Source organism: Anoplopoma fimbria, chromosome 3 (assembly GCF_027596085.1).
Source record: "Anoplopoma fimbria isolate UVic2021 breed Golden Eagle Sablefish chromosome 3, Afim_UVic_2022, whole genome shotgun sequence".
Classification (NCBI taxonomy): Eukaryota; Metazoa; Chordata; class Actinopteri; order Perciformes; family Anoplopomatidae; genus Anoplopoma; species Anoplopoma fimbria.
Genome location: NC_072451.1, coordinates 820,979 through 845,978, shown reverse-complemented (window position 1 = coordinate 845,978; position 25,000 = coordinate 820,979). Strand labels below are relative to the sequence as shown.

The following is a 25,000-nucleotide window of genomic DNA, read 5'->3' as shown; positions in this document are numbered from 1 at the left end:
GATCCGGATCAATGCAGCTTTAACCATTGATCCGGATCAATGCAGCTTTAACCATTGATCCGGATCAATGCAGCTTTAACCATTGATCCGGATCACTGCAGCTTTAACCATTGATCCGGATCAATGCAGCTTTAACCATTGATCCGGATCAATGCAGCTTTAACCATTGATCCGGATCACTGCAGCTTTAACCATTGATCCGGATCAATGCAGCTTTAACCATTGATCCGGATCACTGCAGCTTTAACCATTGATCCGGATCAATGCAGCTTTAACCATTGATCCGGATCAATGCAGCTTTAACCATTGATCCGGATCACTGCAGCTTTAACCATTGATCCGGATCAATGCAGCTTTAACCATTGATCCGGATCACTGCAGCTTTAACCATTGATCCGGATCAATGCAGCTTTAACCATTGATCCGGATCACTGCAGCTTTAACCATTGATCCGGATCAATGCAGCTTTAACCATTGATCCGGATCAATGCAGCTTTAACCATTGATCCGGATCACTGCAGCTTTAACCATTGATCCGGATCGATCAGTGACCTGATCAGTGATCAGATCGCGGAGGCTCGTCGCCACCTGCGTGTTTAAATAAAGTTATTGATCCGGGAGTGTTGTTATTGTTGTTATTGTTGTTATTGTTGTTGTTATTGTTGTTATTGTTGTTATTGATCCGGGAGTGTAAAAAGAGAAAGAACTCACCCGGAGAGTCCATCAGAGACGCGGATCAACTCATTCAGTGTGAGCTCAGCCTCACACACACAGAGACACACACACACACACACACTCACACACACACTCTCACACACACACACTCACACACACATATACACACTTCCCACTCGGACCTTCAGAATAAAGGTCCTACTAAAGGACACGTGGTAATGGTGAAAATATATTCTGGCTGCAAATAAGTGATTTAAAGGTGATGTTTTAATAATAGTAGTTATATTTTTATCTTTAATAGCAGCTGGAACTTTCATGTCACACTGACATTGAACATGTTTTGTGTGTTTACATAAATATATTTTAGTTTTTATTTCTACTTATTTCTACATTCACGATAATAATACTTGTGTACTTTTACTTTAATATCATTTAGCTGATAATAATTATTGTGTACTTTTACTTTAATATCATTTAGCTATAATAATTTGTGTACTTTTACTTTTTCATTTACTGATTACTTGTGTACTTTTACTTTAATATCATTTAGCTGATAATAATACTTATGTACTTTTACTTTCAATACTTGTGTACTTTTACTTTAATATCATTTAGCTGATAATAATACTTGTGTACTTTTACTTACTTGTGTACTTTTACTTTAATATCAATGTATAAACAAATATTTGAATATTTAAATATTTATTTACAGTAGCAGTCAAAAGTCTGGACACACCTTCTCATTCAACTACTTTGAAGAATCTAAAATATAAAACATATTCTGGTTTGTTGAGCATTTGTTTGTTTACCACATAATTCCATATGTGTTCCTTCATAGTTTGGATGTCTTCAATATTAATCTACAATGTAGAAATAAAGAAAAAGAAAGAAAAACCATTGAATGAGAAGGTGTGTCCAAACTTTTGACTGGTACTGTACATAAATATTTAAATATTCAAATATTTGTTTATACATTTGAATTTCATTGTGCATATTGTGTGATATAAGATCAAAAACACAGGAAAAATAAGAACAGACTGTTTCAATTACAGTTACAATTTTAAAAACTCATATATCTAAATATATACGACCTTAAGTATTTTAATGTGTAACGCTTTGGAATTGCATTTGTTTTTAATCTCTTGTTTTTTTTATTTCTTTCATTATTTTGAAAATTATTAGCCAATAGTTATGTTAAGTTTGTTATTCTGCTGTATATATACATACTTAATCCTATTTAACAAGAGAAGGGAAGTCAAATAAATATTAAATCATAATAAGTGAAGTGTACATTACTTTTAAATGGCAGTGGAGTCATAACAACTGATTTGAAGTGAGGAATAAATTAAACTCATACATGTTGGACAAATGATGCTGCTTTAAGACAACAACAGAGGAAATGACATTACCATAAGACATTCATTTGGTGCCATGACAGCTGAAAACAGATCTCTCTCCCAATATTTACTGATGGGATAACTTAAATACAGTTTTGTCATAAATTGAATAAACCTATAATAACTCTCACTATTGAGCACTTCCTGTTGCTCATGCGATGTATTTTAATATGAACACGAGTCACAGAAAGATGTGGCTTCAGGCTACAACTTCACAGGTTCAGGGATGGTTTAATTGTGCTATTTATGGACTGAATCCAGACTGTTTAAAGGCTTTTATTTTGAAGGCGAGGTCCCAGGATGTGTGGGGTTTTATTGTGGCGGGGCTGACAGGTGGAGAGCAGACTGAGGAATGCAGCAGATCCAGAGTCAGTGAGAGCTTCACCTCACCCAGAGATCAGACTGAACCAACAGACAAACATTTCAAACTGTTTCCCGTCTGTTAGCATCCGTTAGCATCCGTTAGCTCGGTCTGAGATTTAACCGACTGCTCCTTTAACTCTAAATGTACCTGAAAATAAACCAGAGAGCTAGTGAGGATCTCTGTGGGGTCGTGACCTTCGTGACCTTTGCTCTGCAGGTGAGAGAGAGTCCACCTGGCCTCCGGCTGTTTTCACACGCAGATCAGTTTCCTGATCTGCTGTCACACTGAAGTGGTGAGGAAGAGGAGGAGGAGGAGGAGGATGCGTCTCAGAACTCAGACAGATAATGAGCAGTCGGTGAACGCTGTAATTAGACTGTAGCATCAACACTGGACTCAGCCATCACTGTGTGACGAAGGAAGAGCAAGCAGAACGACAACACGGAGAAGAGGAAGAAGAAGAGGAGGAAGATACAAGAGCTTCTAATTCCTGTTTCATTATTTCACTTCCCAGTTTGGCTTTATTCACACCAGGCGTCTGTCTGAACAATTCAACAGCTGAATGAGACAGATTTACTCACTGTAACACCCAGGATACATTCACTATCAAAACCAGCAAAAACAAGGATTAAAACCAGTTAAAACAAGGATTAAAACCAGTTAAAACAAGGATTAAAACCAGTATGAATCAAATATCAAACTCAGTCTAAATCTGGTTTAAAAACCAGCTAAATATCTAGGAGCCCAGTATAAGCCTTGTATGAAAACCAGTATAAATAAAGCAGTAAAACAACTGTAAATTCTATGCCAAACCCAGTATAATCTAGTATTAAAACCAGTATGAATCCAGCTTTAAAACCAGTGTAAATCCTATATCAGACCCAGTATACATTTACTGTTAAACCAGAATAAATCTAGTATTAAACCAGTGATACAACCAGTATCAATCCAACATAAAACTTAACACAAAAACCAGTGTAAACTCAGCCTCAAACCCATTATAAACCCAGCATTATAACCATGTCAACATCAAAACCAGTATAAATCCTATTCCAACCCGTGTATACATTTAGTATAAAACCAGAATAAATCTAGTGTTAAACCAGTGATACAACCAGTATCAATCCACCCTAAAAACCAGTATAAACCCAGTTTCAATAAACTCGTCATTATAACCAGTATACATGTCAGCATCAAACCCAGTATGAATCTATGAGACAGAACATAAGTCCAACATTAAAAAGTATAAAACCCAGTGAAATGCAGTATGTGTACATCCTGATTGAATCCCAGTACAATCCCAGTACAAACTGGTTGTTCAGGTCCCGGCTGTGTGGGCAGACTGGGTACATTAACATATAAATGACCTCCTCCGCCCTGGGCTGGGGGTGGGGGGGGATTAAGGGGGTCAGTGAATGAATGAGTTTGTTTGTGGATGAAGGAGCAGGAGGGAGGAGGAGAGACACTTCAGTCCGTCAGATAACTCATCAATAAACTGATCATTGCTATAAAAAGTCTCAATCAAAGAATCTAAACTTCCTGTTTGTCGTTTGCCGACTCGTCCAGTCTCCAGAGCTGGAAACCAGTTCTGGGACCCCTGCAGCTCTGGGTGGGAATCCCCTCGGCCCGGGCGTCCCACAGGGGGCAGCGGGGTCAGTCCAGCTCCTTCAGACGGACGGACACTGGGCGCTTTGTCCTCCAGACATTCCCAGAGTCACAGAGACGTTCAAAATTACAGGCTGCACCCGAACGCCTCATTACGAAGAGGCAAACATTCACCTGACTCCTTACTCAACCAGGATCTCCAAATACGGACCGCAGTGTGCAAACAGGAAGTTCGGAACCATGAAGACGTTGTACATTTTCACAAAAAACCTCAAATAAAATATGGACACACGTCTGGCTGGTTTACTACAGCTGTATGCACCCAAAAAAACTATTTCGCTGTGATTTAATTGCAATAAACAGATAAAAGTGATGCCAAAATAACTAAATAATGATGCCAATTTTGTTAGTTCTCCCTGCAAGACGACAAGCAAATAACTTTTAAAATGCTTGTTTTCTGAATGGACTTTGGATCCATCGTTGCTAGGCTATGCTAACATTGTAGCTGCTCCATAAACACTCAATATAACGTCATATAGGCGTAAATACAGTAATCTGTAAAGTAACTAAAGCTGTCAGACAAATGAAGTGCAGTAAAAAGTACAATGTTTACTTCTCAAATGAAGTGGAGTAGAAGTAGAAAGAAGAAATAGAAATGTAAAGTAAAGTCCCTTAAAATAGTACATTAGTATAGTATTTGAGTAAATGTAGCACCCAAAACTCAGTTCACTGAGTAAACGTCACTTGTACTACCAAAAACTGTAATTGACAAAAGTGACCCACAGTTTAAAAGACTGATTTTACATTGTAAAAAAAAAAAGAAGTTAAGGTAGAAATGCACACAACAAAACAGTATCTGTAACAGGAAGTTTTAAAGTTTTAAGGGAACTCCACATGATAATAAACTGGTTAGTACAGTATGATGTATGTGTAATATAAAACCATCTAGCATCAATGTAGAACAAATGTAGTATAAATGTGAAATAAATGTAGTCTAAATGTAGTATAAGTGTATGATAAATGTCTAAAAATGTTGAATAAATCTAGTATAAATGTAGAATAAATGTAGAATAAATGTAGTATAAGTGTATGATAAATGTCTAAAAATGTTGAATAAGTGTGAAATAAATGTAGAATAAATGTTGCAAAAATGTAGCATATAAGTAGTATGAATGTAGCCCAAATATAGTTAAATGTATTATAAATGTAGAATAATTGTAGCATAAATGTAGAACACATGTAGTATAAATGTAGAATAAATGTAAAATAAACGTATAATATATGTAGTATAAATGTTGTTTGAATGTAGAATAAATGGAATATAAATGTAGTATAAATATAGAATAAATGTAGAATAAATGTAGTATAAATGTAGAATACATTTAATATAAATGTAGTATAAATGTAGTATACATGTAGTATACAATATTATAAATGTAGTATGAATGTAGAATACATGTAGTATACAATATTATAAATGAAGTATAAATGTAGTATGAATGTAGAATACAATATTATAAATGTAGTATAAATGCAGTATACATGTAGTATACAATATTATAAATGTAGTATACAATATTATAAATGCAGTATACATGTAGTATACAGTATTATAAATGTAGTATACATTTGTAGGATTCTAAATTTAACACACATAAACACATCCATAAAATAGAACTCCTCCACAGTCAACAACCCCCCTGTTCTTACCCAGCATGGCGGCGGCGCCCTCTGCTGGGAACTCTGGGAACTGCCCCTCCGAGGGGACGCTGACGGTCCTGCGGAGACTCCGACCCTTTGAAGAGTCGGTGGGGCTTTCCTGAGCCTCACCAGCAGCCTGAGGGAGGAGGGGAGGAGGGGAGGAGGGGGAGGTCACTGAGTGTTACGGGTCTCTGCAGGTCAATCATCTCATTTAACATCTGACTGCTAATGTTTACAGTCGATGTTCGTCTTTAAAGGGATTCATTCAGTCTTGATTTGTTAAGAAAATAAAAGCGTGGCCGTGGAGTGTGTTTGTTGTTTACATTTTTCAGACAGGCGGCTGTGTGTCCAGTATGTTTCAGTCTCACCTCCACTAAACGGCTTTAAAGTTCATTACTAGTTTGGTTTACACACATGGGTTTGATGATCCTTCATCTGTGATGAAGAAATAAAAAGTCTATATATATATATAGACTTTTTATTTCTTCATATATATATATATATTATAATATTAAACATAAATGTAATTAATTGATATTTACATTTCTAAAGTTTATTTATTTATTTTTTAGTAAATGTATGTATGTGTATTATTTATGTGTATTTATGCATGTGTATATATATATATAAATACACATACATACATTTACTAAAAAATAAATAAACTTTAGAAATAAGATATGTGCGGGGATTTATACAAAGGTAAACAGATAAAGAAGCAAATAAAAACAAAAATATAAATTTATATCATTTAAATACTAATTAATTACATTTATTTTTAATACTATATTCGGTAAATTCAATGGCATATTAATTTATTAAGCGATTCATTAATTATGTTTGATTTCGTCAAGTTACGTCTTCCATTATATTGCTGTATTATACTATTTATTATATTGATATTACCACTGCCTTTATCATTATATATATATATATATATATATATATATACTTTTTTTTAAAATTATTATATATATAAGGTGAGAGGAAGTGGTAATATATATATATGTATTATCATATATTATTACGAGATAATTAAATATATATATAATTATCTCGTACTTTTTAATAATGATATTATACTATATTATGTTAATATATTGTGCTATTTGCATCATATTCGGAACAAACATTTAGAGCCATCACTTTATCGTATCATATATTAGTCTGGTGTGAGTTACATAGACTTTTAAATTTCAGGATTGTTTCTATTTGATTAATTATTGTTTAATTTGATATACCTCTAATCATTTATTCATTCGACTTCTCTATTAGTCTGTATTTATTTCTGTCTTTGCGCTGCTGTAATAACTCAATTGCTCTCTATATTTAATATTATTTTAAAACCTTCACTTACTGCTGAAGTTGCTTCCTTTAAAATTTAAAATAAATTGCATGCACGAACATTTTAAAACGTGCTCATGTTTTGATTCTGATTCAGAGACCAGAAGTGACCCACACGGGTTTTTCTGTGTAAAACTGAGACGTAACAGGAGTCGGCTCTGACCTCGTCGTCCTTGTTGAGCAGGATGAGCTGGCTGTCTGTCAGGATGCAGAACTTCCTCTCCCAGGCGCCGCCGGCGGACGGACTCTGACCGCAGGAGAACCGGTGAGCCGGAGGACCTTTAACGTCTGAGAGCAGAGACAGAAACACGTTTCATTCAAATTAGATTTCTGCCGAGAAACATTAAAAACACAGTGGACAGGTGATGGTTGTGTTACTGTGTTAAACAAACGGAGGCCGCATCCCATAATAACCACGAACCACGGCCGTAAATGTTGGTCTGATGGAAAACACGGCAAGAAAAGTTTGTGTTTATTATGCGTTAATAAACACGCACGTTCACAAGGGATTTCTATTATTTATTTCAAGAACGTAAATATACAGAAAAATATACATAAATACAAATTCAGATATTTTAGAGCTCGTCCTGATCGTCTTTATTGATCTCTAAATATTGATATTCTTCTCTCTGCAGACGACTCAGTGGTAATATTAAAGAGTTTAAGTTGATGCTTCATTATTATGTTTATGACTAATCAAAAAAGTAAGTACAATTGTGTGTTTCTGCACACTTTTCTTTTAAACTTATTTTTCATGCATGGATGGAAATGTTCGTGCATCATATTGTAATTAAACTGTAAATTGAGGATCTTTCAAAAAACAACTCTTTCCACAACGACCAATAATACACATTAACGTATAAAAATATACTAAGATAAATGTCTTATGGATTTAAACTAATGACTCGCGGATGATAATAATAAAGAAAAATGACACACTTTTATGATTATAGAGACACTAATTTTTAATTCTAACTTTTTAATTTAAGATATAATCAATAATCCTATTGCAGTAGTGTTTGTGTGTTTCCTGGTTTGTCTCAGGTGAGTCCGCTGGTGGGCGGAGCTTCCTCCTCAGTTTGTCCGGTTGAGTTTCATTCCAAACTGATAAAAATCTTTTTTAGATGCTGTTATGACTTCTGTCTTTGTTTCCAGTAAGTAGTCCATCCAAACAGGAAATGATCCAAATAAATAATCACAGATCGTGTTCCATTCACCTGACTGCTGAATGAAATCCATCTTGGTATATTAATATTCAATAATCACAGAGTTCTGAACCAGCAGTGTTTGGGTCCAGAACCACAGGAGTGTAGGAGACCATGTCCTTCATCTTGTTCCAGATGTTGAAGGTCAGGTTGCCCAGGTGTTTGGCCTGGTCTATCAGAGCTCCTGAGAGCAGCTGTGGATCCTCCAGCAGGGGGCGCTGCTGGACTCTTTCCACTGCAGCCTTGTAGTTGTTGAGGAATGAGACGTCTTCAGCTCTCAGCTCGTCCTCTGTGGCTCTGACTGTGTCTGAAAGAGCTGCTATCTCTCTGCTCAGAGCCTCCATCTTCTCCTTCATCATCTGACTCTTCTGCTCCTCTTCCTCCCTCACTGCAGCCATCCTGGCCTCCTCTTCCTCCTCTAGAAACTGGTGAAGCTTCTTAAACTGATCCTGAATCTGCTATCAATATGTAATGTATACTAGACTACCCAGGTGGTACACAGCAAGTTGTATTTTCAGCTCTATTTTGACATTTTTACAAAAATAATGTATATATATATTGCAATATGCATTGTATCGTATCGTATCTCCTTCTGTCCACCAGTCCTCCAGTGTCCAGAATATCGCGATACATCATATCATGACAAGTGTATCGCAATAGGTATCTTGTTGGAAGGTGCTTGCCAATAAACAGCCCTACCGTCCAGAGAGACGGCATTTATGTATACAGAGGATCAGCACGCTCGCAATTAACCTGCAATGATTGTGACAGAGCGTTCACTATTTTTAAGTTGGCCGCAAAACAGTTAGCAGCTGAATGAGTAACATTTGAAAACCTACTGAGTTGATGGCAACGTTTCAGTTCAGTGTGTCCTCTGCTGAGTGACTAGTGAGTCCTTTTGAAGTAGTTTTGATGCAATTTGTCTGCTGAGTTATCAATATGTAATGTATACTAGACTAACAAGTTAGTGAGTCCTGTATGATACTAGTGAGTCCTGTATGAACTAGTGAGTCCTGTATGGTACTAGTGAGTCCTGCCAATGAACTAGTGATGAACTAGTGAGTCCTGTATGAACTAGTGAGTCCTGTATGAACTAGTTAGTCCTGAATGAGTAACATTTGAAAACCTACTGAGTCCTGTATGGACTAGTGAGTCCTGTATGAACTAGTGAGTCCTGTATGGACTAGTGAGTCCTGTATGAACTAGTGAGTCCTGTATGGACTAGTGAGTCCTGTATGACTACTAGTGAGTCCTGTATGGACTGTATGGACTAGTCCTGTATGGACTAGTGAGTGAGTCCTGTATGGACTAGTGAGTCCTGTATGGACTAGTGAGTCCTGTATGAACTAGTGAGTCCTGTATGGACTAGTGAGTCCTGTATGGACTAGTGAGTCCTGTATGAACTAGTGAGTCCTGTATGAACTAGTGAGTCCTGTATGGACTAGTGAGTCCTGTATGAACTAGTGAGTCCTGTATGGACTAGTGAGTCCTGTATGAACTAGTGAGTCCTGTATGAACTAGTGAGTCCTGTATGAACTAGTGAGTCCTGTATAGACCTGCAGAGGGCGCTGTGGCTCTAAACTTCCACATGATCAGCTGTTTACCTGCTGCTCATCACTCCAGGAGGAGGAGGATTAAATATGTTTGTGTGTATGTGATTTTCAGAATGAATCCTCCGTTACCATGGACACCAGGAGTGACTCATTGTTTGATTTGATGTATTGATACAGTAAAGGTCAGATCTACTTCTCTACTTTCAGTGTTTTTGGTTTCAGATCAATGCAACATGAACGACAGCGGTAGAGATCTCAGCATCGTTTCCAGGCTGGCTGCAGAACTCACGGTGAAAATCTGACGTTTTTACCCCCAGATAAAAGACGCCATTACTTTACTGTTCTTGAACGTTCACTCATTCATTCACAAAAACAAAACAATAAAAAGCCTCTAAAGTAACTTCCACCTTCATCTTCTGACACAAGGCCACCAGCTACAGATGTTACAGTCTGGTTAGACCAAAATGTCTCCTCTCACTTCACAGCCTATTTTATGGATTTATCACAAAAAACAATACAGAACTTCCATTTGAAATCTGCAGTTTTTATGTTTCCAGTTTCAAACCATAAATATAATCTTTAAGCTCTTCCCATTAATTCGGACACAGAGTTTTCACTGTTTTCTCTCTTTGTACACTCTGCTGTGTCGAACCTTTTTTTTTTTTTTTTTTTAACAACAGCCTCAATGACCTGAAAGATGAGTCATTTATAAAAAATAAAAAAAACATATTCGTATTCATGTAAACCTGAAGTGGTGTCAGAGAAAAGGGAAGTTTTAAACAGCGTCGATCACTTCCACATTTGTAAAACTGATGTTCCTGAAACTAAAATCACGTCACAGTGGGAACAAAGTAATATTAATAATAATAATAATAATAATAATAACAATAATCCATCTATATTCTATCTTGTTTCACTGCATGTGATGAGGAGGATCTGCGATCAAAAGCTCCAGAACTGCTATTAAATGGACCATGTGGTGAGAGAATCTGATGTTTTTGAATGTAAATATCATTTTTAATGAAGCTCAAAATGATATTTCTTTAAAGTCTAAACATCCTAAACAACCTGAGAAGCAAACATCACTCTTTTGGATGAAGTGCTAATAATTCTCCTTCAAAATAAAAGCTCAAAAAGGAGGAAACAGGATTGTTATGAGAAGTTTCATCATTCATCCCGGAGCTTCAAGGGTTAAAGTGCAGTGTGTAGATGAGCTGTGTGTTTGTGCAGAAAGCAGCTGAGCAGCTACGTTTTCAGGCGGCCTATTTCTGTCTGCATACTAAATCATCCACGTCAAAGCCCCCCCAGAGACCTGAGGGGAGTCACACCTGCTACTGTTCAGAGCTGCCCAACAGGAAGTGAAGAAGAAACTCTATTTTCTTTCTGTTTCCTGGGACTGGAGCTCGGCTAATTAGCAGATCCTAGACACGTGGACATCGGACGAACAAAGACGGGAAAGCGAGGGGGGAATCATCTGCCCCGAGGTCTTACGTAACGCCTCACACCTGACTGAACCTCCAACGGTCCAACGGTTACACAAACCCTCCATCTCCACATTCCATCTCTGCAGACACAACCCAACGCAGAGCTCGCTTCACAAATCAGCTGTTTCCTACTGTGAGCTACGTCACCCTCCAGAGCTCCAGTTGCTTGACTTTATTCAACACAAAGCCATTAGAAGAACCTGAAAGTTGATCCCATCAGACAAACAGAGACGTGTGTGGAGCGACTCTGCTCGTGTTTCCTGGAGGGGAACAAACAGACAGATTGTCACGGATGATTTTAATTCCTGAGCGATGAATCAACCGACTTTGTTGATCTTTTGACTCGTCGTCATTTGAAGTAAAACGTCTCGCCGAGCTGATGATGCAACTAAAACGTATATATGAATTTATTATGACAGTTTTTGGTTGCTTCATGCGGATCAAAAACATGTAAAATGTTAAATACAAAGTCTGGTGGCTGGAAAACGTTCAGAATAAACAAATACTTCTTATGTTCTTTCATCTTGATCCCACACCAACAACTGAGCAAAATACATCCGCTGATGAAGACCATAACATGCGGCTGAAAGCTCGGGAACATTTGTGATATAACTCATATTTTTCTACGGCCAAATATGAACCTTTGGGCTCAGTTAGGAATAACTTAATGAACCTTAAACTACGGTCCTTACCGACTCTCCCAGAGCTTTCTATCACATCTCACTGTCTTCATCGGGGGAAATGTAGTTTGCTCAGTTGCCATGACGACAACTCAGTCATGTTTAGATGAAGTGATGAATTGTGGGAAAGCTTCATCTGACTGATGAAGACTGGGACATGAGGAAAAAGTTATTATGTCAAGAATGAACAGAAAGAAAAATGAAGAATAGGAGTTCTTAAATTTGATAAATTAATAAAAGTCACTAAAATAAAGTGTCCATCTGTTAATGAGTCACACATTTCAGTCGGTTAATTACAAGTTAGACTTAAAATTAAATTTATTCATTTTTATTTATTTTTGTTGGAAGCTTTTTAACTAAGCCCTGGAGTTATGGAGGGAGATGAGGTCCTGTCCGCCTGCAGAGAGCGATGGATGGATTAAGCTTCTATATTTGTTGATCCCACTGAAAGGTCAGAGCCGAGGGACCAGCCGGTGACGTACGGGGGGGAGAGCGGCATCTCTCTGGTTTCTACTGCTCTCTACTGTTTGTGTCAACACTAGACAAAGAGGTTTTTAATGAATAATCATCAGTAATGTGGATTAAATGACAACACTCATATTACAATGTCCAACGTCTCAGACGAGATCTAGTCTCAGATCTTCATATTCATGATTTCATTTATTGATATATTGAGTGGAAAGTACTGATTCATTTGAGGAACTTGTACTTTACTAGAACATGTTGATTTTAAGAAAGTCACTTCAGAGAAAATATATGGTATTTGTTTACTTCACGACATTTATCTCACTTTGCAGAACAAGATGTTAAAAACAAACAAAGATGAGCTGCAGTAAAACCTCAGAGAGTATCCGACTACAGAGAGTAGTACTGCTTCAGAACCCACGACTAACGACACATCTGGACCAACAGACACATCTGGACCAGCAGACACATCTGGACCAACGACACATCTGGACCAACGACACATCTGGACCAACGACACATCTGGACCAGCAGACACATCTGGACCAATGACACATCTGGACCAGCAGACACATCTGGACCAGCAGACACATCTGGACCAGCAGACACATCTGGACCAACGACACATCTGGACCAACGACACATCTGGACCAACGACACATCTGGCCAACAGACACATCTGGACCAGCGGACACATCTGGACCATCTGGACCAACGACACATCTGGACCAACAGACACATCTGGACACACTGGACCAACGACACATCTGGACCAACAGACACATCTGGACCCAGACACATCTGGGACACATCTGGACCAACGACACATCTGGACCAGCGGACACATCTGGACCAACAGACACATCTGGACCAGCGGACACATCTGGACCAGCGGACACATCTGGACCAACAGACACATCTGGACCAACAGACACATCTGGACCAACAGACACATCTGGACCAGCTGAACCATCAGACACGTCTCATGTCGGGATCCATTCCCACTGTGATCGTCCGCCTCGATGACCAGCAGGTTTTAAATAAATATGTATGAACTAAATGTGTGTGTGTGTGTGTGAGAGAGATACTTGACTCCAGACAAACATCCTGGGAATGTATGAGAGCTGGGGAGAGTCAACCACCTGTCCACACACACACACACACACACACACACACACACACACACACACACACACACACACACACACACACACACACACACACACACACACACACACACACACACACACACACACACACACACACACACACACACACACACACACACACACACACACACACACACACACACACACACACACGAGTCATTTAGCAGACGCTTTTATCCAAAGCGACTTACAGGAAGTGTATTCAACATAGGTATTCAAGAGAACTACTAGTCACCAGAAGTCATAAGTGCATCTCCTTTCTTAAACAAGCATCTTAAAGCAGAAACCAGAGCAAAAGTATAGTGCAGAGGCAGATTACTACGAAAACAATAATTGCAACAGACTAATCCGAATATAGTAAGTGCTACAAACTACTACGAATAGGATAAGTGCAGTAAACAAATACAAATTCAATAAGTGCAGCGAACTGATACGAATACAGTAAGTGCAGCAACTAATACGAATGCAATAAGTGCTACGAGGAAGGCTCAGGGTAGTACTTCTTGAAGAGGTGAGTTTTCAGCCTGCGCCTGAAGATGGGCAGCAACTCTGCTGTCCTGAGGTCAGTGGGGAGTTCATTCCTCCACTGAGGGGTCAGGACAGGAAGAAGCTGTGACCGGGTGGATCGGCTGCAGGGACCTCTGAGCGACGGGGCAACCAGTCACCCCGAGGCAGCAGAGAGGAGTGGTGGGGGGGTGTAGGGCTTCATGGCCTGGAGATAGGAAGGAGCTGTTCCTCTCACTGCCCTGTAGGCACCAGAGTCTGTAACTGGATGCTCCTACAGGGAGCCGGTGTGGAGGACGGAGAAGGGAACACACACACAGTCACACAGTCACACACACACACACACACACACACACACACACACACACACACACACACACACACACACACACACACACACACACACACACACACACACACACACACACAGTCACACACACACACACACACACACACACACAGTCACACACACACAGCTTTGCTCATGGGCCCCTCGGTACTTTTATCCACTGATTCTCACTCAGGAGAGAGGATCTGGCAGCACCAGAGGAAAGGTCAAAGGTCACAAAGAATCAGCATATTATCTCATCTCGTTTTAAATTGTGTCATAAATCACACATGTGATGTTTGTACATTTAAAAATAATAACTCTACAGACACTAGACCCTCTGAGCTCCAGATCACACCCTCACAGCCTGCCCACTGGTTCATAGTCGGTTGGGACATTCACCTTGACCTTTGACCCCGTTGCTCATATATCAGTGGCACAAAGGATTGTGGGTCAGAAAAGCGAGCTGGCTTCACCCTGCAGAATGTGACCAGGTGCAGCAGAACATCCTGGTACTTCTGTAACACGGTATGAAGCGTAGTTAATACTTATCATAAATATTCACTGATATAAACACTATTTTAATGTTGAAGTATTTTACAAAGAAGGTCAAATTGTTTTTAGATACTTTAGACATATTTTCAACCTGTTTCTTTGGAATAAAGGTAATATAAATAGTAGTATATTTATAGTATATATATATTTAACATGTCTCGGGTTTATACAGAGACATGTTTAAAAGCTTTAGAAACAGGAAGTGTTCAAAATCTACATCTGAGTAAATATTCAGCAGATCAAATATATTCAATATATTCAACCTTTGTTTCTTCATAAAACATTGAATACTTGACTTCTTTCTTTACAGGGTTTATATAAAGGTAATAAAGTAGTTTATGAATATGAGAACAATCTCTCCTCTGGATCATAAAGGTTGGTTTATGATGTTTGACCGGTTACACTCGTTGTCTTTGTTTGTTCGTCCTCTGTGCATCCTCAGAGCTCACGTTACGATGCAGAGAGAGACACAGCTTTAAACTATGTGTTTAAACGCCAGACTCAATAGCCTGGTAGTTCTTTCTCCTCCCGGCTGAAAAAGAAGACTGTCTCTGGATAAAACTCCTCAGGTCGCAAAATGTAACATCATTGTGAGGGAAGAGAGATGTAGCTCACTTAGCGTTTCACATTAACCCTCTGAACCCCAAATCCCGGCGACAGGACTACAATAATCGTTGGATTTTCATCTTTTCAACAGTCCTTGAACACATCATGTGTGACGAACACAAAAAGCAGCCAAAACGAAGGATAAAATTTTGATATTTCATCAAAAACATTTTATTCTACACGTCTCATTTCAAATCTCGCCACAAATAAACCGTTTATTTTAACAAGATTCTTTAAAAACATAACTGCTGCTGAACACAGAGCAGAGAGGAGAGGAGAGGCTGGATGAATGTGAGTAGCTCAATATTTACAACACATTTTTTTCCAACATTGGTTCCACTGGTGGACACTTTGAGAAATGTTGTCTCTGTAGATTCCAGCATTTAAAAGATGATTCTATTTTAAAGTTGGTGGAAAACATCTTCATTCATTCATGCAGAGGATGATACTGGACACAAACCTACAGAAAGTGTAACGAGAAAATAATAGAATCTACACTATCGATTTCAGTGCAGTGACATATTTAAACTCCAGATTCAGTGAGTTTAAAGAATCTTCAGGTCAAATAAACACTTAAACTATAAAGAGAAAACTCTGAAGTCACTCAAACGCACCGCAGAACAAAACACTTATATACCATTTATAAATACATACGAGGGCTTCGTGCATGGTTCGTATTTTGGGTAAATTCTGCAAACATCTAGTTCTATTGTTCGGGTTGTTCAGGACAGCCTGAGGAAAAGTGCTGAGCAGCAAATAAAATACTACAACAACATAAAGACACAGACAGACAGACAGACAGACAGACAGACAGACAGACAGACAGACAGACAGACAGACACACACAGACACACACACACACACACACACACAGGCAAACAGAGGCTGCATTGTCTGCCGACCTGTAAACTCCCCTCGGCAGCATGCGGGTCTGGCCTCTATGGCAACCAGTAAACACAGCAGGTTTCCTCCAATCACAGCACAGGTACACATCACATCACTGCTTTATCAAGATGGGACCATTCAACAGGAAGCGGGGGGAGGGGGGTTAAACCATTGAGACACACACACACACACACACACACACACACACCTTCTAAACACACCAACGAAACCCAAACTTGTTCTTCAACATGAGCTGGGTAAATATGACGTCAGCAGGTAAACTTAGAAGTTGTTTTTTACTTTAATTATTAAGTCATTTTAAATGATGAGTAAATATTTTTTCCGTTTGACGAGAACACGTTCCACTCCGTTCGTTACAGAGATCGTTAAAAAGGAAATAAAGAGTTCACAGTTAATTAAAACTCCTCGTCAGCATTGAGGGGTTTGAGTTTAATAATGAATAAAATGCATGTTTGGTTAGAGTGTAAGTAGATTATGTTTAGATTTATTAAATGATATGTTAATTATACTATAAAACACACAGAGGAAAAAGAACGATGTTTGGATTAAAGAAGTCAAACAGACGGGCAGTAAAGAAGGTTTGGGAGGTTCAGATCAAAATAAACCAGCATGTTTTAGAACACGGGTTAGAACACGGGTCAGAACACGGGTCAGAACACGGGTCACCTCCGGACTAGAACCTCTTCTGTTCTCTGTGTTCGGGGTCGTCCATCACGGCGGCTCTTTGTCATCGTGGTGACACCGTTTAATATTTTAACGTGCTGACTGCAGCAGGACTCTCTGCATTTACATCTACGGAGCAGGTTCTCTCCCTGAAGTGTCAATCATGGGGGGGGGGGGGTGTCTCAGGGGTCAAAGGTGAACAGCGGCGTCACCTCCTATCAGCCTGACGAGCAGCCGGGCAGAGACGACACAGTGGAGGACTGAAGCGTACTTTATTCTCACCACTGTGAAGCCAGGAAGTGACATCATCACGGCCGGCGCTGGTCGTGCACCTCTGAATTTCTGGAACTTGGTGATCATGTGACGGTTACAAATAGTTCAGTTATAAAAGCACTATTTACATGTTTAAGGATTTTTTTAAAAGGGGGGGGGGGGGGCTCCACTTTCCCACCACCTCGGCCTCTGAAAGCCTAACGAGCTCAGGCTTCCCTTTGTTACTGTGGGAGCTTTTATTATGGAGGGTCGATTTACATACAAAAGGAAGAGGCAAACACAAAAACTCCTTCAGCATGCAGGAGGGGGCTGCCATGTCGGCCTCCAACACACACACACACACACACACACACACACACACACACACACACACACACACACACACACACACACACACACACACACACACACACACACACACACACACACACACACACACACACACACACACACACACACACAGTAACGTGCACACATTTTTGGGTTAATTAGCCTCCAATTAGCATTAGCAGCTCATTGTCAGATGGAAACAACTCAGAGTGTGAGAGCAGAGGGTGAGAAAGGTTTTTTTTTGTGTGTGTGTGTGTGTGTGTGTGTGTGTGTGTGTGTGTGTGTGTGTGTGTGTGTGTGTGTGTGTGTGTGTGAGAAAGTAGAGAAGTGAGAGCTCTGTGGTTTTTACTACCCAGCATCCTCTCTGTTCGCTGCAGTTCCTGTTCATCTGTTCACTCAGACGATCTGAAGGGTCATGCTCTGTTTTTATATTTGCTAAAGGACTTCATATATTTAGAGAATAAAAGTCATTATATTTAGAGAATAAAAGTCATTATATTTAGAGAATAAAAGTCATTATATTTAGAGAATAAAAGTCATTATATTTCAAAACACAACACAACAATACAATAAACTGGGACTTTAATATAATTCCTGTTTGCTCAGATGCTTCAGATGTTCTCATTATTATTGTGGTTGAGCAAATATTTTTTTAATCTTTAATTAAAGTCCACAAACCAGAGAGTGACGTCACCATAACAACTTCTTAAATACAGTTTATGTTGCCGCTAAACATTACGACGGAGTCTTTGTGACCTTTGACTGAATTCAGTTGCCGTGGCGACGCGTTTCGTTCTCAACCGTCACAACAACGTGGTTTGATTTTGCGTCCACTCTGGTTCACCCGTCAGAACAGCAGCCGAGGCTCATGGGTATTGCAGTCTTTAGTCATGTCCTCCAAAATGACGGATAAAGCAAAAAACAACGGGCAAAATGTCGAAACTCGAAGCCTCGAAAGTTCCACAAACTATAAATGACATCACAACGACTACGTCCACTTCTTAGATCCAGCAATAAGAGAAACAGTCGGAGGTTGAAAAGCAGGCAGTGATTTCTCAGTTCTGCATGAAAACACACGTCCATCACCGTCTGGCTCGAAATATGAAGTCTGCCCATCAGGCGATGTTCTCGTGGAAAATTCAATCAGCATAACGTAACCTTCGTCTCACTCTGTAGAAGAGTGTCAATGTTTTCTGGATGATTTCCAGCTCTCACATCTCAATCAGCACATAGCAGGAGGAAGGTCCTCCGCAGGGAACACCGAATAAAAGCTCTGTGACACCGACACGTTCCTCAAAGAGTCAGTTTGTCATGTTCAACTAGCAGTTAACAACTCGTTAGTGTAAACATTCATGTTCATATAATTATGACGGGTGATGAAACATGGACGCTACTAGCTCCTCACATTACGACTCCACATGAAGGAGTAGTACAAAACAAACCTTCCTACTTTCACCAGACGTTACTGGGTTTTCTCTGGAAGAACTGTGGTTATACTGAGCATTGTAGTCTGGGACCACAATCAGCTGATGGGTAACTAAAGCTGCAACTAATGATCATGTGTTTCTAGAGAAAAGGTCGCTGTGTTCATCTTCATCAAATCATCACACAACAGCTCGTATGATCGTATTTTACAAAAAGTTGCTCCTAATTTTTCATATTTTTTTCCTACGAAAATCAAAATAAACTTAGTTAGGTTTTGGTAACAAAACAGCCTGGTTAGGTTTAGTAAAAGATTGTTGTTTGTGTTAGTCGTTCTGAAATACTGAAGAACAAATCAACGTTGGCTGTTGGTTCCACAGCTGCTCCTGGAGGAAAGACCACCTTCTCCCACCACATGCATCTTTGTCGATAAACTACGATTTGATTTAATTGTATTTCTACAAATTACAGTGCATCCGTTTTTCAAAGGTTTATCTACGAACGCTGCATGGGAACAACCTGTTCTGTTTCTAGAACAAAAGGTTGATATATTTTGAGAATGTTATTATATATCTATAGAGAAACAAGGTTTTATTTTGCTGAAGAAAGAAGTCTAAAGTGACTAACAGTATTTTCATGGATTGCATGAATCCGTCATGGATGTTCTGATGTACGGTCTATAAATGGTCAATCAAACATCTGTGTGGCGTTCGGTCACACAGATGTTCAGACAGAATAAATCCAGGTAAACGTGGTCTCTCCTACCAGACTGGTCAGCTTCAGGTTGCTCCCAGAGGACTCTGCTGATCCTCCTGGAGACCGAGGTGAGGAAGCTGCTGACGGAGGGGGCTCTCCGCTCCGACCCCCCCTTCCTGACCGCCGTCCTCTCCGCTCCGCCCCCTGCACCGGGCTCAGACATGGACCTGAGGTAGGGGAGGACCCTGCGCAGAGACCCGGGCCTCTCCTGGCCCTTGTGGCGGCCCGAGGAGGGTCCATCTCTGCTGTGGTCATGTGGGACCATGTTGGACCTCGGGTGAAGATGCTCCGGGGCGGCCATCTTGGCTGTTGCCAGGTGAGCAGATGTCCTCCACTTGTATCGGTCCAATGGCTGCCGGGGGTCGGAGCTCTGCCAGGGCTTCCTGTAATGGTGCCAGCGGTACGAGGCCTGATGGGGGCTCTGGACTGGACCCTCGCCGCCCTCAGGGGGGCGTCGGCTTCCTCTCATGGTCCGCCACGCATAGACCTCCTCCAGGCAGCAGGATGGAACAGATGGAACAGCTGGTTTTTCGCCCGACTACCCAAACACCACATCTCTGCTGGCCTCCATGTCGACGGCGAGCTCGAGCTCGTGTCTCGCTCTTTGTCAACGGGCCGGTTGGTGACTCGTCTTCCTGGGAGGAAGTGGAGCGTCAGAAGAAGACCGAGTTTCTTCTAAGCCCGGCCAATCAGGTTTCACCAAACACACAGACGGAGCAGCAGAATGTGGTTTCCCCTGTGAACAGGCTGGAAACTGAAACCGCACTGAGAGCGTAGAGGGTTTAGAGAACCAGAACCCTGTCCTTCTTCTGTTCACACTCGCTGTTTCCTCAAACTGTCTGATCGAGTTGTTTACGGTTTAACGACACAGAAGAGACGACGAGCTTTGGTTTTTAAGAATCGTATCAGATTACAAACCTACATAAATCTTATGTCAGTTTGCTGCCGAATCAAAGAACGAGGGAAAACACCTGAAACACCACTAAGCTGAACGGCAGCGGTTCAGTACTGCTCTAAAGTACTATTTTGATGTACTTGTATTTTACTTCACATTTTTTTTTCATGCCGCTTTCTACTCCACTGCTTCTATGTTATACTATTTATCTGGCAGCTTTAGTGACTTTACAAATTAATCAACAAATCAGATTTTTACAGACTGGCTTTTATGTGATGTGGGCGCTTTACTGCTCTATTTTATTATTAATGTTACTATTTCATTTTACCAAATTATTTAATTTTATTTAATTAAATTTATTTAATTTTATCTAATTTAATTTAAAAAAAATTATATATTATTTATTTATTTCTGATTTATTTTATCTAAAAAAATATATCATTTTTTAAACATTTTTTTTATTTTTTATTTATTTATCAATTTTTTATTTATTATTTAGATTTATGTTATTTTATTTAACTATTTGTTTATTTTCATCATATCTGTTGGTTCTATTGTTTATCAGGGTTTAACTATCACTGTTGAGCTTTCCGTTTTATTGATTTACTTTTTCTGCTTTGTCTGTCAAAGCACTTTGTAAACTCTGTTTTATTATATTATTACTCCTCCATCACTGTTAAACTATCCGTTGGTAATGTAAATATAATGTTAAGCTTCCGTTTCTTGACCTTGGGGATAGTACCTGATGAAGACTGTGGGAGGTGATTGAAAGCTCCTGAAAAGCCTTGTGAGTGTTAAATGATAAATATTTTAGGAGGTTTTGTAGAAAACTGTCTTGAACCTGAAGTCTGGTCCACAGTCTCAGTCTCACATACTGTATTTATACCGTGTATGATCACGTTTAATATAAGCTTTATGATGAACTTCATCTTTTTTGTGTCTGCAGCATCATTTCATAACATATTTCTCCTCAAAAATCATCCTGACAAACGAGGCGTCTTTTGTTCTGAAGAGGAAGTTGTCCAGGAGGTGATATCTGGATTGTGATTGGCTGAGAGGGAACACGTATGGACGGGAGCGTTAAACCAGAAGCATGAAAGACGAGAAGCACATTATTTTGATGCTCTGATTTCAGATTATTTGCTTAAACTAATAGAAATAAAATTAGACAAAGGAATTAAATATACGATAAATTGAAGGGTTGATTGATTATGTGTGACTTCAAAAAAACATTTAGTCCTCAGTTAAAAGTTCATCTGACACAAAAGAACTAAAGAGAACTTTTTAGAAACAACTTTCTTCTTCTTCCTATTTTGTGTCTCCTCCTCCTCCTACTCTTTTCTTCTACTCTTCTTCTTCCCTCTTTCCTTCTTTTTCTTCCCTCCTCTTCCCTCCTTTCTTCTTCTTCTTCCTCCTTCTAAAAGACTCTCGGCCCTGCGTGACCCACATCTGCGTGCTCATTGGATAACGGAGCGGCTGGTCTCCGTGGCGACGCTGCATGTAGGTCAGAGCTAAGACCAAGGCAGGCTAAGCCGAGGAGTCCTGGACTGAGAGCCAAGTCCTCCTCCAGACCACCCTGGACGGGAGAGTCCAGGTCCTCCTCCAGACCACCCACCAACACAACGGGGACCGGGAGAGTCCAGGTCCTCCTCCAGACCACCAACACAACGGGGACCGGGAGAGTCCAGGTCCTCCTCCAGACCGCCAACACAACGGGGACCGGGAGAGTCCAGGTCCTCCTCCAGACCACCAACACAACGGGGACCGGGAGAGTCCAGGTCCTCCTCCAGACCGCCAACACAACGGGGTCCTACCAGAGACCTCCTGTTCACACCAGGCACGACAGCCATGGCTTCAGTCCCAATACCTGATCAATAATTACTTCATTCATTCATTTTTTATCAGCTCAGTGCATCGAAGTCGAGAAGACGTCACGACCAAAAGTCCAAACCCCAAAGACAATCAGCTTATTGATTAACCATTCGTTTTACAATACCTCACCTTTCTGAGTATCAATACATTTTTCAACAAAAACTTTTTTTAACACAGCACTGGACGTCATCGATCCACAGAATGGTTCAATGACGTCCAGTGCTGACTGGAACAACTTAAGCCGGCGTCAACAGAGTGCATGATGCGTCTGGTTCAGTGTTCATATCTCGAGTTCGGCAATCTGACCGTCCCCATCTAGTTTTTATCAACCAGTCAACAGGAAGTGACCATATTTGGACTGAGGAGGAGTGACCTAGAGACGCCGTATACGTCTCTGGTGTCGACCTGTCAATCAGTGTGTAGCCCCGCCCTAAAGCATCCCCTGCTTTATGGTCTGTTTGACTCTAAATGGAGCATCATTTACTAAATGAACATCATGCTGTATTGAAGAAGACTTGAAACTAGAGATTGAGACCATAAACTCATGTTTACAATGTTTACTGAGGGAATAAATCAAGAGAGAAGTAGAGTCATTTTCTCATAGACTTCTATACAACCAGAGGAGTCGCCCCCTGGTGGACAGGAGAGAGAATGCAGCTTTAACACATGAAGCATTGGCTGTGCTCCTGAGCGGCACGTTACAGAATTTAAATCTCTTTGATTGGATGTTTCTTACCAAAATGCACCATGGGAGTTGTAGTCAATTCCTCTCTTTCAGTTTATACTTTGTACAGTGATTCACCTTTTAAAGCAAAGATTCTACACAACATTGTCTACAGGAACAAAGAAGGAATAGGACATTTACTGAAATAGACTATTTTATCGAAGCTGAAAAAAAGATGCTGTTGTAGCTGCAGAAACAAGGTTCACAATCACCTCATCACCAAACCATACAACAGCTGGACTTGGCTCAACTATTGCCATGATATATATCTATATAGATATATAGCTTCACCTGGGAATCTCTGCAGATTAATCTCTAACACAGAGCTCCTCACCCAGTAGGACCCTGAATCTGACTGGTTATTCGTTCCAAACATCACTGGGACAAACAGGGGCTTTGGGAGGAAGTTAATCAGGAGGGACCCCAGAGGATTTCAGCCTCTGTGGTTCAGGACGATAGAAACTAAAAATGTTGTTCCATTAGACGCCACTTTGTCCACTTCTCATCTCCATCCTGCCGGAAAGCCAGGAGCCCCGACAGCAGCAGCAGCCTCCAGCTAAAAATAACCGGCGGCCAGAGAAGAGACCCATAAATCAGCCGAGGGAAGGAATGCAGAAGCCCAAAGGAATCCTGGGTAAGTCTCCTCTTCATCACTGCTGTCACAGACCAGGCCTCCAGAAACACAGACAGGAAGTTCAAACAGGAAGTGCTCTGAACTGCTCCAAATCAATGATCCAACAAGAGCTGCAGCTTAAACTCTGATTATAGATGATCCGCCCCAGAGACGCTCAAAGAAATCAATGTTTCAGTTTACGTAAAAAAAGAGAGAAACAGTCACATTTAAGGACAATATTTGGCTTTTTAATGGTAAAATGATCGACTTTCTCCTGATTGACTCATTTTGAATTAAGCATGAAATCCTTAAACTGACGTTAAAACAACGTCTTTAATAAAAAAGGTTGAGCTTGATACTTAAGATCCTCGTCTATAATCTTCCTCTTTAAACTCAAACAGAAAAAAAACACCTATAATCAAAGTTTACTAGATTACGGATCAATACATTTGATCAACACACGTCTCTCACTCTTTTCCTCGGTTTCGTTGTTGTCTGTTTTTACTGCTCTGCTGGTGGCTGAATTCTGTCGTACTTGAGAGCTTTTATGCTTTTGTTTCTTTACAGTTTCTTTGTGAACCTCACGATAGTTGAGCAGAACAAAATAAGCATTAATAAGAAAAAGAAAGTCGTCCGTTTTGTGTCAATCGCCTCCTCAAAGCCTCAAACCGTGACTTCAGATGTCTGCTTCGTCCGGCTGATAACGCTGCTGGACACGCCGCTCGCTAATCGCTCCAATCATAGCTTCCCTCCTGCTCATTAAGAGACCCAAAGATGAAGTGATCGTTGGTCTGTCATGGTTTTCAAAAGGTCTACGTTTCTGCCCGTCCAGACTAGAACACAACCCAGGACTCTTCAAGGTGTCGGTAGTGTTTTCAAACGCCTCCGTTTTAGGGCTTTTTAAAGGGCGGAGT

At 40.2% G+C, this 25,000-nt stretch overlaps 1 protein-coding gene across 2 annotated transcripts in view; it reads right to left on the bottom strand.

Annotated features, from left to right (window-relative positions):
* Positions 1–25,000, bottom strand: part of rasal2 (RAS protein activator like 2) — a 62,819-nt gene that overhangs the window by 33,346 nt on the left and 4,473 nt on the right. The window contains exons 1-3 of one of the 2 annotated variants that reach the window (XM_054596675.1): positions 19,992–20,663; positions 7,247–7,371; positions 5,749–5,875 (exon numbers count right to left, since the gene is read on the bottom strand). In XM_054596675.1, the coding sequence (XP_054452650.1) occupies positions 5,749–5,875; positions 7,247–7,371; positions 19,992–20,451 (712 nt within the window). In that variant the 5' untranslated portion in view covers positions 20,452–20,663. Of the gene's footprint in view, positions 1–5,748; positions 5,876–7,246; positions 7,372–19,991; positions 20,664–25,000 lie in introns of those variants that run through there. The other variant, XM_054596676.1, reaches the window with a different exon arrangement.